Raw genomic sequence first — 14139 nt, 5'->3', positions numbered from 1 at the left:
GTGGCTGCACGCCCGGCTGGGGAAACTTGTTGTTCTGGAAGCTGCACAGTGGAGTAACCTCTGCCCCGGGTGATACGACGAGAAATCACCTCCTGGCCGGGACCCAAGCAAAACACCGGATTAACTTTGCCCTGTGCTGGCTTGTGGCTGCTGGGAGGCGGTGAGAGCTGCTCCCACCCGCGCCGGAGCCGAGCCTGCAAGGATGGGGACCAAGCTGCTCTGCCTGTGCCTCCTCACAGCGCTCCTCGGCTACTACATCTACAGCCCGCTGCCCCAGGACCTGGCCGAGCCCTGGACAGTGATGCTCCTCTCGGCTGCCTTCAGGGCCGTGGGGCACCTGGTGAGGTGGAGGGGGCCGGGAGGGCAGAGCTGCGGCCGGGGGGGTTCTCGTGCCTCTGGGGCTCAGGGCACACGCGTGTCCCCCTGCGTGTGTCCTACGGGTGCGGTGTCACACTGACTGAAGGACAGGGCGAGCTGAAATGAAGTACTGAACTGACTGTGATAGAAAGAAATGTAGAAAATATTTGATCTTGCAGCCTTGAGAAAGGGCTGTTCAGGGCAGCGAGTGAGATGTGGGGTGTGCCTGTGGATCGACAAGCACAGACAAGTTTCTCTTGCTTTCCAGTCCTGTGCACTGCTCCCTGACTCATCCCTGATTCCTGTACCCGGCTCCCTGGCAGCACTGGCTGTCGGGGGGGGAGGACTAGAGCAGCTCTCACATTCTATTGATTTTTGTGATTTCATGGAAATCCACTGACAGAATAACCCCCACAAAACAGCATGTCTGTGTGAGACAGCCCTTTTTGGCAAGGGGTACCTCTTTAGGGCTGTCCAATCTGCAGGAGGGAGGATGAGGAGTTTTTTGGGGTGTGTCAGGGACCCCTGTTTTGATTTCAGGGGTTGAGGCAGTGGAAGATGATAGTGGTGAGGAAGAAAGAAACTGTAGCCTGCGGTGTTGGTGTGCTGCCTTGCTGCTCCCCCTCCTAAATCCCCTGCTGGAGGGAGCCTGCAAGGAGGGCACGGGCAGCTCATTGTCCAGGTCCGCCTGGTGCCTGCTGGGTCACACTGTCACCTCCCTCGCCTCAGCACGGCACTGCCGGCAGCAGCAGCGTCCTGTTTGTGCAAGGACCGTGTGTTTTCCCTGCAGGATGGAGCTGTGTCCGTGCTGCCTGTTGTCCTGCCTGCCTGGGGACAGCGGGGCTGCAGACAGGCATTTTGTAACTGGACTCTCACCTCCTGTGAAACCATAATCCCAAGGGACGGACACAGCCACAGCGTCCCCGGAGCTGCACTGAATTAGATTTCCGTGGCTCTAAATTGTCCGAAGTGTACCCTGAATGGGTGCCCAGTTACAGGGCAGTGACTCGCGGTCACTCAGGGCAGGGCTGTGTTTGCAGACCCAGTTCTGGTCTTTCGAGCTCCCTGGTGTTGGTTTGAGCAAAGGGAACAGAGTGCCACCCTCGAGCATTCCTGAGCAGTGGAATCCTCTCCAGAAGGGTGTGCCAAGAGCACACGGCACGGCACATCTCTGTCCCCCGGGCTGTGGCAGGTCCTGGGGAGCCCCAGCCCAGCAGCTGCCTGTGCTGAGTCCCTTGGTGCCCCCTCTGTGCAATGTCTCCTTTGGCTGTGGATGCTCATGTCCTGTGTCCTGCCAAGGTGGGGAACAGCCTCTGAGAACAAATCTGCCACTTGCTGTGGACTCTGAGCCCTAAATCCCTCGAGTATTTAAGGAAGTGCCCCACACCCTTGGTCTGAAACGCCTGCAGAAAGTACAAACCACAACAGGATGGTTTTGCTGTCGTTTCCCCAGAGCCCCCTCCCTCCTCAGGCAGCTCTGGGGCAGCACCAAAGCCCAGAGTCGGGCCCCGCTCTCCAGCTGCCCGTGTCGGGTCCATGGGGAGCTGCCCCTCTGCAAGCCGAGCTGCTGGGAGCCCTGTGGGCACTGCCCAGCCACAGCCGGGCTCCCTTCCCTCTCCCTGGCTTTTGGAGGGTCTGTCCTTGCTCCTCACTGCAAGGGGGGGGACTGGGGACAATGCTTCCCAAGGCACAGGGATCCCAAACCCCAAAGTGCTGCCTTTCCTGCTCCATAACACCCAAAAATCTCACTCCGGGACAAAGAGTGATTTTCAGATGAGGACACCATTTCCTTTTATTGATAGTGGCCTGGGAACTGCAGGAACACTGGAAATCCTCAGTGCTGGGGCTCAGGGAAATCCTCCCACCGGGGCTTTCACAGGCTCATTGGAGTCACAGCAGGACTCACTTTGACTGAGAGATTTGTTTTTTCAAGATGTTAATCCTTGGGGGAAAAAGCAACAACTGAGAAATGTTTATGCAAATTGTGTCAATGTTGTGGCTAAAACGGCAATTCTGGCACCTGTATTTATTTGTTTTCATGGAGCTGATGGCAAGGACCTGTGTTTCCTTTCGCCACGTGCCAGCCTGTGATTTAAAACCACAACAGAGTGCCTGCCCACTCATCTCCATCCCAATTCCAGGGATTGGCAGGGCTCCTCCTGGCATTGCACTCCAAGCCTGCAGAGAGAGGTGACTCAAAAATGTGGTGACAATCCCTGTCAAAGACTGCCAGCAAGGGCTGAGCTGTGTGCTATTCTAGCTCCTGAAACAGAAGGTTATGTCATGGAATCCCAGGATCCCAGACTGGTTTGGGTTGGAAAAGATCTTAAATTTCATCTCATTGCAGCCTCCTGCCAAGGTCAGGGACACTTCCATTAGACCAGGTTGCTCAAAAGCTGGTTATATGTAGATGGTGATTAAACAGTTGATTTAAATATAATTTTAAGAAAAACAAATACAACAGGCAGGGTCAGACTGTGTGACTGCACACCATCACAGCCTGAGGTCTAGAGCTTACACCATCAGCAGAGGACCAGTTACAGCATGGGGCTCTCACATTGTTCCAATAAAGCATCTCTTGGAAGCCAGACTTCAAACAGGTTCTGCACCAGGCTTGGATACTTTCTTTTAAAACCCAAACCTGCTCTGAATTTCATCTGTTTTCACCTTCAGATAACATGTAAGAACTTGGCTTTATTTCTTATTGTTTCAATTGTGATGTGATGAGGCTGGGGTGGGAAGAGGGTCATGTCCCACGGCCAGGGGTGGTGGTGGAGGAGCCGTGGTGCTGGCAGCAGTGCAGGAGCTGTGGGTGGCTGTGTGCAGTGTGTCCCTGGGCTGTCCCCACACAGGCAGTGTGTCCCTGGGCTGTCCCCACGCCAGGCTGCTGGCAGGAGCTGTGGGTGGCTCTCTGTGCCTGTCCCGGTGCCGGTGGGTCACTGGGCTGGGCGCTGGGCTGTGAGGTGACCCCAATAACAGCGAGCAGGTGTCTGGGAGCAGCAGGGAGCAGCAGCCCTGGCTCTGGCCGGCTCAGACCCTGCTGGGCAGCTGGTGGCAGTGTCAGAGCGTGTCACAGAGCGCTCCTCGCACCGCCGAGCTCGGGTGGATGCGCTCTGCTGCTGTCCTGACTCCTACAGCGACTTCAGCCGCCTGTGCAGGGCATTGCGGGCTCCACGGGAGTTCAGTCTGACAGTAAAGACGGCTGCACTTGAACGAGTTTCCCCTTCTCTTGTGCTTTAGTCGGAGGCGGCCGAGCTGCTGGGGCTGATGCACTACATGGAGAGCTTGAGGCTGATCACGGTTGTCGAGCTGGTCGCTCCCACATCCGATGAAAACGTCACTGTGACAGAGACGGAGTTCGAGCAGGTCCCCGTCCGCCTGTACCTGCCCAGGAGGGCAGCCGGGGGGCTCAGGAGGGCCATGCTTTATTTCCACGGCGGCGGCTGGTGCCTGGGAGACGCGGGTGAGCTCCGCTCCATCGCCGAACGTCTCAGCAGCCCTGCCAAGCGCTGCCACAGGGAGGGAGGGGCAGGGACCGGTGTGGCACCGGATAAAAGCAGGGGGAGCTTTGGGAAAGGCTGCTGAAAGCTGCTGCCCAGAGGAGCCGGCAGTTCTGGGCGTGTGTCCGTTCTCACACGCACTGGGCTCTCATTTCAGGCATGCACGGCTATGACTACATGTCACGGAGGATTTCAAACGAGCTAAATGCTGTCGTGGTGTCAGTCAAGTAAGATACATTCTCCTTCCAGATGGCATGAGGGTTTGGAGTAAATTAATCTGCTTCAATGAATCGGATTTTTCAATGTTTCTGTATTTGGTCACTTTCCTGCTGATTTATTCTGATTTATTTATTCTGTATGTGGTGCTTTCCTGGTGATTTATAAACATTTGTGAACAGAGGCTGCCAGGGTGACGGTGGGGAATTGTGGTTGGTGGATACTTTGGCTTTATGAAGATGGGTGGGTAACAAAGTGGATCCTCTGGGATGGCCAGTTCCCACTGCTCTGGGCACAGGAGAAATAATTCTCTTTATTAACAGCAGGTACTAACACGCTTCTCTTGCCTCCACCAGCTACAGGCTGGCCCCTCCGCACCGTTTCCCCGCCCAGTTTGAAGATGTGTACGCGGTGACCAAGTTCTTCCTCCAGAGCGAGGTCCTGGCCCGGTTCGGGGTGGACCCTGCTCGGGTCTGCGTGGCCGGGGACAGCGCCGGGGGCAACCTGGCCGCGGCCGTGGCACAGCAGGTACAGCAGACATGGTTTGCAAGCTCAGAATCAGTATTCCTGTCGTTTCACAACCACCAAGAAAAGCTCAGCTCCCAGCACGCGCGGGTCTGTGCACACAGAATGTCACAGGGCACCGGGGACCAGGCGAGCGACTGTGCCTGAGCCCCTCAGTGACATCGGAGGGCTTGGGTGCCATCCGGACATCTGACCCCTAAAAAAGGCTCTCTGCCCTCTAGTTGGGGCATCCATCACTCTGACCTTAAGCTCATGGTGACTGGTTTAGGTATGATGTTTGAAAAGGGAATTTTAACTATGTGACTCCTAAAGATGTAAACAGCAAGGAAAACAAACAAACAAAAAAAACCCCTCACCAAATGTTGCAGTGTCTGATCACAGTCTGGTGCCTCTTGCCCTTCTCCTTCAGCTTTATTAAATAAAGTCAACGCGGTGTTGTTGCTCTCTTGAGGAGCTGTCTGGACTGTAATGAAACACTGGGAATGGTGGTGAATTTGCTGAGGATGCTGAAGGAAGAAGATGAGGGAGAAAATGGAAAATTTATTAGTGAAGAGGGGAAAAGGTTGACATATAAAAAAATGTCAGTGTTCAGTTCATCACATTTTATTTGTTACATCTCTAAGATGCACAGAATTGCTATTGCTTGTGTTGTAATATCTCAGAGTTAAAAACCAAACAAATGAGCGTGCTCTAAATTGTGTGAAATGATAAGGAGACCCAGAAACCTGAAAGTTTCATGATGTATGAATGGAAATTTTCTGAATCTATAGAAAATCTTCTGTCAGTACTTCAGAAAGCATCAAAATTTCAAGAAGTATTTCTCAAAAATAATTATCCTTCAATATAAGAAATAGAATTAAATTATATTTTATGTTTGAGAATTTTTATTACAGCATACTGTTGATGACCCACCTATAGGTTCAGAATTTCTTAATCCTGGTTTTATTGATAATCTTATTTTGCTCAGGTTGCAAGATGCACGTTTTAATTCTTTACCTCAGGTGACCTGTCAGCGTGGGAGAACCGACACCTTTACTGATGCTTTGCGATTGTTTTTGGTTTTTTCTACAGCTGTCGGAGGACCCTGAAGTCAAAACGAAGCTCAAAGCTCAAATTCTGATCTACCCGGCTCTGCAGGCCCTGGACCTGAATCTGCCGTCCTACCGAGACAACGCCGACAAGCCGATCCTGTCCAGGTCGCTGATGGTCAGGTTCTGGAGCGAGTATTTCACGTCGGAGCCGGCTCTCAGGGAGGCCATGGACTCCAACAGGCACGTCCCGCCCGAGTCCAGCCAGCTGTTGCAGTTTGTGAACTGGAGCCGCTGGCTGCCCGCGGAGATGAGGAAGGCTCACGCGTACGGGGCCCCGGCTCCGGGCGGGTCGGAGCTGGCGCGGAGGTTCCCCGGTTTCCTGGACCCGCGGGCGTCGCCGCTGCTGGCCAGCGAGGCCCGGCTGCTGCACGTCCCTCCCGCCTACATCCTGACCTGCGAGCACGATGTGCTGCGCGACGATGGCACCATGTACGCGGGCCGGCTCCGCGCCGCCGGCGTGCCCGTCACCCACCACCACGCCAAGGACGCCTTCCACGGCGCCCTCACCTTCCTCGTGTGGCCGTTCAGGCTGGCCGTGGGCCATCGGCTGTTCGACACCTGCCTGGGCTGGCTGAAGGAGCACCTGTGAGCGGCAAATGGAGCCCACCCGCCCGCCAGGCGTGGCTGGGGCCGGGGAGCCGGGCTGCATTTGGTTCCGTCTCCCTTGCAATTCCCGCAGTGCAGGGGCTGGAGCGTGTCCCACCTTCTCTGGCAGGAAATCAGCCCCATCCCAACCCGCACGTTCTCCCGTGCCGTCCTCTGACCCTCAAACCCCCGACTGCCAGCACTGCCCTGGGGCTCCTCTTCTCACCCGCAGCCTCCGGGCTTTGGTGTTTTGTCTCTGTTGCTGCTTCTTTCTTCCTGTCACAGCAGCCTCAGACCGGCGTGTGTGCCAAAGGGCCGGGTCGCTCTCTGCGGGACACGGGACGCGCTCGCTGGCTGCTGTCCTGTGTCCCCTTTGGCTCTGAGGGATGTGACAGCGGGGCCCTCCTGCTGCCGGGGGTGATGGGGTGAACAGAAGCACCGGGAGGCTGCAGGAGGCTGGAGGGACCTGCCCATCCAGGCTGGGCTGGGGCTGCTGTTCCTGCCCTGCACAGCTTGAGGGAAGCACTTGGGAACCCTGTGGGACGGCTGAAAAATTGTGCAAGTGTTTTAGGCTTTGTTTGTTTGTTTTGGGGGTTTTGTTTATTTGGGGTTTTTTGTTGTGTTGTGGGTTTTCTTTAAAGCACATCTCTTTTTCCTACTTCCTTTCTTTAATCCTTGAACTAGCAGGAAATAGTGAAGCAAACCAGAACTGGATATTCACTGGAAGAAGGAAGCTGTGAAGGTCCCAGCCTTACGCTAACACTGCTGCATGGCCTGTGCTCCATTTACCTGTTAAGTCATGTACTAGGTGTTCTATTCTCCTAAAAATTGTTCTTCAGATTCTACATATGTTTTCTTATAATCTAGAATTTGCTCAGTAGCTTTATAGGCTTGTAAAAGAAACATGGTTCAGCTGGCTGTGTGGAACAAATAACCTCTGTGTAAATGTTCTGTGTGTTAAATAGAAACCCTAAAATTTTTGACTGAAGCATGAATGAAGGGGTTGGCTGTTGGTTTAAGCAAATCAAACACTGAGCAGGTACTTCATGTATCCTGCTTTTCTTTTGCATAAAAGGTACTGAATCTTCAATAATTCTGGGTTATTTTTCCTGGGCGTGTGCAGCCTGTTCAGATGGAATGCGTACGGGATGATTGCTGTTTTCCATCTTTACTAAGCTGGATATAAACATTAAACCTGGTTTTGATTCCAGTGCAGTGTGTTTTGTCGCTCAGGTGTCCGGTTCATGGGCAGCAGGGGCAGGTGTGCTGAAGCCCCAGGTGTCAGCTCTGCTCCCACTGCTGGCAGGGGCTGCACTGCTTCTGTAGATCTCTCTTTGCACCTTTGCACACCCTCTGGGTGCACATCTGGGCTCCCTGCTCAATCCCAGAGTGTTTGGGAATTACTCCTCAGGTCTCCCTGCAGCTCTGCCAGCACATCCCAGCGCTCCAGTTGTGCTGCAGTTTTATTCCTCCCACATTTGGAATTAATTAACAGCCTCTTAGTGTTCCTGAGGAAGTTGGGCTTTGGGGTTTTGCTCAGTAACTCCTTTGGTCTGGTTTTCTATACAGTTTTAGGGTCATGTCCACAAGAATGTTCCCTGGGATGGGCATCTCTGGGTTGTGAATGTTAATGGAATGAGCCCAGCTGGGGTTTCCAGGAGGACAGCCTTGCTCAAGAGACTTGGCCAGGATGGTTGTTTTGGATTTGGAGGGGATGTGCCCACTTCACATCCCTCAGCAGGTTGCCCTGCTGTGACCCAGACTGGCTTTGGTTTTTCTCCTGCCCTGCAGCTCTGGGATGTTGCTGATAGAGCAGCACTGGGCTGAAATGTTGGGGTCAGGTGGCTTTGTCTCGCTCCAGGGGTGCTGGAGGTGCTGTGCCAGCCCAGCTGCAGCAAACCTGGGCCATCCTCCCTGCCCACACTGCCACCAATATCGTGTTTCCTCAGACATCAGCTGTGTCAGGGACACTGAATGTCTCTCTGTGAGGCAGAAGAAAAAATTATGCTCTAAGCAACAATGCCAGCCAGAAATTTCCAACCTTCCGTTGTGTGTTTTTCTAGGACTCTCTTGGAACCAGAAGTAAATGGCTTTTAAGCACCAGCACCTAAATATGGACTCATGATTGATTGGGCTGTATGTTTTTGTTTAGGTCCTTAAAATAGACTTTAGGGATTGGAAGTGTGTGGTGAGGCACAAAATGAGACGGTGAAAGCTGCACTATTGATGTTGCTGGCAGGAGAGGCTGGAGCTGCAGTAAACAACCCATTTATCCACACCAGAAAACAAGACAAAGCACCACAAGGGAAGGCTTTGGTACCCCTCCAAAAGCCTTCCCTTGAAGGGAGAATGGGATTTGGTGGCTGACAGTCAAGGACAAAGCTCAGGCTCACGACCCTGTTTGGAGCCAGCTCCGGGTGCAGAGATCAAACCCTCCAAGGGTGCCCAAGCACAGGGAGACTGATCACAGACTCTCCTAGCCCAGGGTGCACTGGTAGGTGCATGAAGAGAATGGGGTTCCTGCTTGCAAGTGAGTCAAGGAGGAAATGAGGCATCCTCGAAGTATCCCCAGCAATCCGGGCTTCCCCATTACCCATTTCTGAAAAACCCTTAATGTTTTGTTGAGGTACTACACTGATTAAAAAAACCAAAAAATCCCTAACAAACCACCCTCAAAACCCCAGACCCTGGGACCTGCCAGTGCCCTTGTGTTCCTGGTGTTTCTGGAGGCGTTGGTCGAGTTGTTCTTGCTGTGCTGTGTGTTCAGCCGGGCCCTCGCTCCCGGGAAGGGCTCGGGGAGGGTCCCAGCGCTGCCCTCGCAGGTTCCCCCTCCCAATTCCTTCTGGTTCCTCACGCTGACCCTGGCTGGAGCCCCCCAGCAGGACCCAGCCTGCCCTGCCAGCAGCTGCCTGGCACCAGGTGCTCCAGAACCAGAGCCTGCTGCTGGGACCCCCAGCTCAGGGGTTTCTCATGGACAGGGCTGCTGAAAGGCAATGGAATCACAGGTGCCAGTGTGTGTGTGACTGGGACAGCCTCAAAATAACTAAGGGTTAGAAAACTGTTGAGAGGTACAATCAACTGATGCTATAGTCACAGAGCTGTAAAGCAGGGACCAATCTAAACCTACTGAAATGGCATTAAGGAGCAGTTCTTGCTCCCTCACCAGTTTTCTGAGGAGTTACTGCAGCAGGAAGGAAGAAATGCTCCATTTGTTCAGCACTATTTTATCCTTCAATGCAACAGCAGCTGCCTGAATGAACAAGATATTTAAAAGCTGGTAAATGAGAAGCCAGTGTTGGTTATTAGCCATGGGGGAAATTTTAAATCAGCTTCTGTAATGCCTAAATATGAGCTGATTTATTTGCCTTGTCCCCCAGAGAAAAGCTGCAATAGCTTTTTATATGTATTAATAGGGTTAATATTTGCTAACTGTGAAGTACATCACAATAAGGGGAGGGGGGAGGGAGGGAGGTAGAGAAGCTGTGGCTGCCCCAGACCCCAGGATGTTCAAGGGCAGGTTGAATGGGGTCTAGAGGAAGGTGTCCCTGCCCATGGCAGAGGGGGTGGAATAAGTGTCTGTGGGGTTTGGTCATTCTGCATTAGCAGCATTAATTGTATTTTATCTTTGCCAGTAAGTGATGTAGCAATGCTGGGCAAAGCAGCGAGGTTGGAGTGTGATGTGCTGCTGCCTGAAAACAAAGATTCCTCTTCCCACCTCCCGCAGGCCCTGCCTGTCTCAGGGCACGGGGTGGGAGCAGTGGGTGCCTTCTCCCTCCCAGCTGCTTTCCCAGTGGCTTCCTGTGAAGGGGAAGTGTTGTTTGCATCTCGACAGCTCAGCAAACAGATCCCGCCTTCGCCTGGCCCCGTTCATGACCGAGCCCGGATCCCGCAGCTCTGCCGGGACTGCAGCACCACGGCCCTGGCCATGGTAAGGGCTCCAGTGCTGGCCAGCCTCTTCTGTCTCTGCCAAACCCATTTCTGAGTGTGCTTCTAACTGCTTTACCTTCTTACCTTAATAGTGATCCATCAGCCTTTTCCTAACAACTTGCTAAATTAATGTATCTGTCCACGCCAAGCTTTCAATTATTATTGCTGCTTAAAGTGCTAATGTCCATGGTGTGCTCTCCAGATTTAGCATCCCTCTAAGGTGTTGGGTTTCTCCTCAAGAGCAGCCAGGGCTCGGCAGGTGCAGCAGGTGAGGTCTGAGCAGAGTGAGTGCTCTCTGTAGCGTTTCTGTCTCCTGGGGGCACAGGGCACGTACAGAGACTTGATGGAAATAGCTTTATAAAGTCTTTGTTCTGCCTCATGGTCTCCCTTTGGAATGAAATACAGTGCTTTGAGGGCAGAGACCTGTGAACAAGTTCTTGACACTGAAACACCTTTGGAAATGCTTAACCTCAGCCTGAGTTTGGTTTTGATCTATATCCCAGTTTCTGGCATTTGGTTTTCCCTGCTGTCCAATTGTTTGCTGACCCTGTATCCAAGGCTCTCACCAAAAGCTGTCTGTGTCCTGTGGCAGGGGCAGGTGGCTTTGCTGAGGAGGAGTAAACATTTGAGATCCTGCTCTGTTTCCTTTCCTGAAAGCATTTCTTGAAGCAGCCTTTAGAGAGAAAGCGAGCTCATGTGTGCTGCAGCTTCCAAGGAAGCTTTGGCAGAACGCAGAGACGGGCTCCATGCTCCGTGCAATGGTACCAGCACCGCACACAAAGCGCTCCGTTAAGGGCTGGGTTCATTTAACAAACACATCTCTCCTGGCTCCCTGAGCAGTTCTGAGCAGAGTTCATCCCTCACCAGCCTTGTCAGCAAACCTCTGCCTCGGTGACGAGGGCGGAACACGGGGCTGGCCTTGGGTAACAGGCAGATGACTCCACGAGGCGCTGACAGGGCACCCGTGGGCTGCTTTCGCTTTCCTGGCCCCTGGAGCTGCCCTGGCTTTGGCCAAGCAGCAGCTGGCACGTTGTGACTGTCACCTTCATCCAGGTGATGCTCCCACGTCCCCACACAGCTCTTTGCTCTGCAGCTTTCCTCTTGTTCTGTACCTGCTCAGTGTCTGCAAGTACCCATCCCGTGTGTGAGAGACATTGTTTGAGGTCACATATCCACTTACCCTGTAGGCTGGAAGGAAATAGCATTCACTGATTACAGCAATGATATAACAATAACTCTGCAATGGTCTTTTACTTGGGTTTGGTGTTTATTCTTTTCCTTTTGATTTTCCAGGCCATGAATGAGACCAGTGAGTGTTTCCTGACAAACAGAGTACTAGAAAAATATTATCTCTCCACCATGTACACCCTTGAGTTCATTTTAGGTGCCATTGGAAACACCATTGTGGTGTTTGGCTACATTTTCTGCCTGAAAAAATGGAAAAGCGGCAACATCTACCTGTTCAATTTATCCATATCAGATTTGTTATTTCTCTGCACTCTGCCAATACTGGTGAACAGCTACTCCCAACATCAGTGGGCAAAGGAGGGCATGCTGTGCCACAGCAACAGGTTCCTGCTGCACGCCAACCTGTACAGCAGCATCCTCTTCCTCACCGCTATCAGCGCTGACCGCTACATGCTCATCAAGCACCCCTTCAGGGACCACATCCTGCAGAAGAGGAGAACAGCTCTTACGGTGTCCATTGCCATATGGATTGGGGTGATCCTGGAGTTGCTGCCACTGGTGCATTTCCTGGAGCCTCCAACTCCCACCAGCAGCTACAAATGTCTTGATTACGCGAGCTCTGGAGACCCCGTGAGAAACCTCATCTACAGCATGTTCCTGACTGTCTTCGGTTTCCTCATTCCTCTCCTGACCATGTGCTGCTTCTACGTGAAGATGGTTCATTTTCTTAAGAACAGGAGAGAGCAAATCAGCTCTGCCCTGCCCCTGGAGAAGCCCCTTACCCTGGTGATCCTCACCATGGTTATCTTCTCCCTGCTCTTCACTCCCTACCACGTCATGCGCAACGTCCGGCTCGCGTCCCGAATTCCGGCCTTGAACGTCTCTGAGTGCACGCAGGGAATCATCAGCACCATCTACATCATCACCAGACCCTTTGCCTTTCTGAATAGTGCCATTAATCCTGTTTTTTATTTCCTAATGGGTGACCAGTTCAGGGAGATGCTGATGGCCAAAACAAGACAGCTCTTGGGCAGGCTGACAGCCACTGGGAAGTGAAGGAGTAAGGAGACCTGGCAGTGGGAGAGGTCTGGGAGGAAACTCTCTTAGGGAGAGCATTCAGCAATGTGATTTATTCTAGATAACTTTATTTATGCAATAGAATAGGTGTGAGCTGATGGTGTTCCTCTGAATGCAGCTGTTACCTTATTGTAAGGGAGATTTCTGCTGAGCTGCCTCCAGCAAAAGGAGGGATGCTCTGCTGGAGCAGGACAGCAGGACGTGCTCTCTGACTGGGACACCCCACAGCCAGGTAACCCTGCCATCAGAGGAGCATCAAGTCAGCTCTTGGAGGGAGAACACAGTGCTCTCAGACAGCTCTGTGAGCCATAATGTGGGCTTGGGCTGGGACACAACACGCCTTCCTGCATCACCAGGCACGCTGCCACGGCCACTCACACATGGGGGATGGAGTTACCATCTCCAGCTGTCCATAAGTGCCCGTGGCACCCACAGCCTGAAGCAGAACTTAGTTCAAACTTCATTAGCAAGTTCTACTAATGAACCAGGAGCTAATGAGGAGCCAGTCCCTGCCTGATCCCTGCAGGATCGATCAGCAGCACAAGTTACTCTCCAATGGACTGAGCTGACTTCAAACAGACGGGAAAGATCGATGGGGCAATGAGCTCCTGTGAGCTTGGGCTGGCCAGGGCTGCTGGGAGGGAAGGTGGGCAGGGTGTGGGCAGCCCCCTCCCCTGCCTGTGCTGCTGCAGGCACGAGGGGCCCCAGCCCTGCCAGGGACTCTGCTCCCTAGCACAGGGATCACCCAGCTCATCCTCATTCTGCTCTCTGATGTGTCAGTCACCTGCAGCGTGCTTCACCGTGCTGGAGGCACCAGCTCCCAGATAATAAACCGCTTAAAAAACTAGAAAATGTCTCCTCTGTGTTGTTTTACTTTGTTTGCTGACCTCTGGAGTATCCATGAAACCCCAACATCTGCCTTGGTCTGTGCCACATGGTCCAGTGGCTGGACACAGCCCTGTCACAGTGTCATCAAGGCAGGTCTGGGTCCCAGCCCCGCTCAGCAGCAGCACTTCTGTGCCTGCCAGGGAGATGACTTTGTGCTCTTCACAGAAATGCAGAAGAAACTTCACTATTTTAGGGGTTTTAGCCCAGAAACAGCTGTACAGAAGCTCAAGGTGCTCTGTCAGTTCAGATTTCCTCCTCGAGGCCGGGTTTGCTGGAAGAGGAGGCACTGCCAGCCCAGCAGCACCCAGGTGTCACTGCCCTGGTCTTGCTGGTCCTTGTCCTCTGTCCTGCCCAAGGAGCCCAGGCCCCGAGGCAGGGCTGCAGCCACTGCCCTCTCCAGAGGTGTCTGTACAGCAGGTGCCATCCCATGGCCAGGAGCTGATTTCTCTCTGTAAACGATGTGCAGTGACAGTTTTTATGGATTAATATGCTCAATTATTCGTTTTGCTGTGTCCTCTGAGGTGAGCAGGGTCATCTGCTCCTTCTAAGTGAGTCACTAAGGGCTCCTGCCTGAGCACACACTGGCATGGCATTTACCCACGGGCAATCATCAGCCTCTAAATCATCATCCTCTTTCTGTCAGTGTATACCCCAGGTCCATCATCAGAAAGGTGCAAAGGCAGAGCTGGTGCTGTGTCCTGGGATCCCAGTGCTGAGCAGAGCTCCCAACCTTCTGTCACCTGGTTTCCTCACAGTGATGCTGGTTTTGCCACAGCACCTGCGGG

At 53.1% G+C, this 14139-nt stretch overlaps 2 protein-coding genes across 3 annotated transcripts; both read left to right on the top strand.

The window, feature by feature from the left end:
• Positions 1-23: 23 nt before the first annotated feature.
• Positions 24-7484, top strand: AADAC (arylacetamide deacetylase). Of its 2 annotated transcripts, none has more exons than XM_015638353.2 (5): positions 24-340; positions 3598-3820; positions 4015-4084; positions 4430-4601; positions 5670-7484. In XM_015638353.2, exons 1-5 carry the CDS (start codon positions 203-205, stop codon positions 6276-6278), a joined length of 1212 nt encoding a protein of 403 aa, XP_015493839.1. In that variant the 5' UTR covers positions 24-202; the 3' UTR covers positions 6279-7484. The 2 variants fall into 2 exon arrangements, with proteins under 2 accessions (XP_015493839.1, XP_033372660.1); XM_033516769.1 differs by lacking the exon at positions 24-340 and adding an exon at positions 392-3037.
• Positions 7485-9832: 2348 nt separating this feature from the next.
• SUCNR1 (succinate receptor 1) lies at positions 9833-13312 on the top strand. The gene is made up of 2 exons (XM_015637120.3): positions 9833-10202; positions 11495-13312. Exons 1-2 carry the CDS (start codon positions 9921-9923, stop codon positions 12443-12445), a joined length of 1233 nt encoding a protein of 410 aa, XP_015492606.2. The 5' UTR covers positions 9833-9920; the 3' UTR covers positions 12446-13312.
• Positions 13313-14139: the final 827 nt, after the last annotated feature.

This window comes from Parus major, chromosome 9 (assembly GCF_001522545.3).
Source record: "Parus major isolate Abel chromosome 9, Parus_major1.1, whole genome shotgun sequence".
In the NCBI taxonomy this organism is placed as follows: domain Eukaryota; kingdom Metazoa; phylum Chordata; class Aves; order Passeriformes; family Paridae; genus Parus; species Parus major.
The sequence above is the reverse complement of the archived record's forward strand: the minus strand, read 5'-3'. Positions and strand labels throughout refer to the sequence as shown.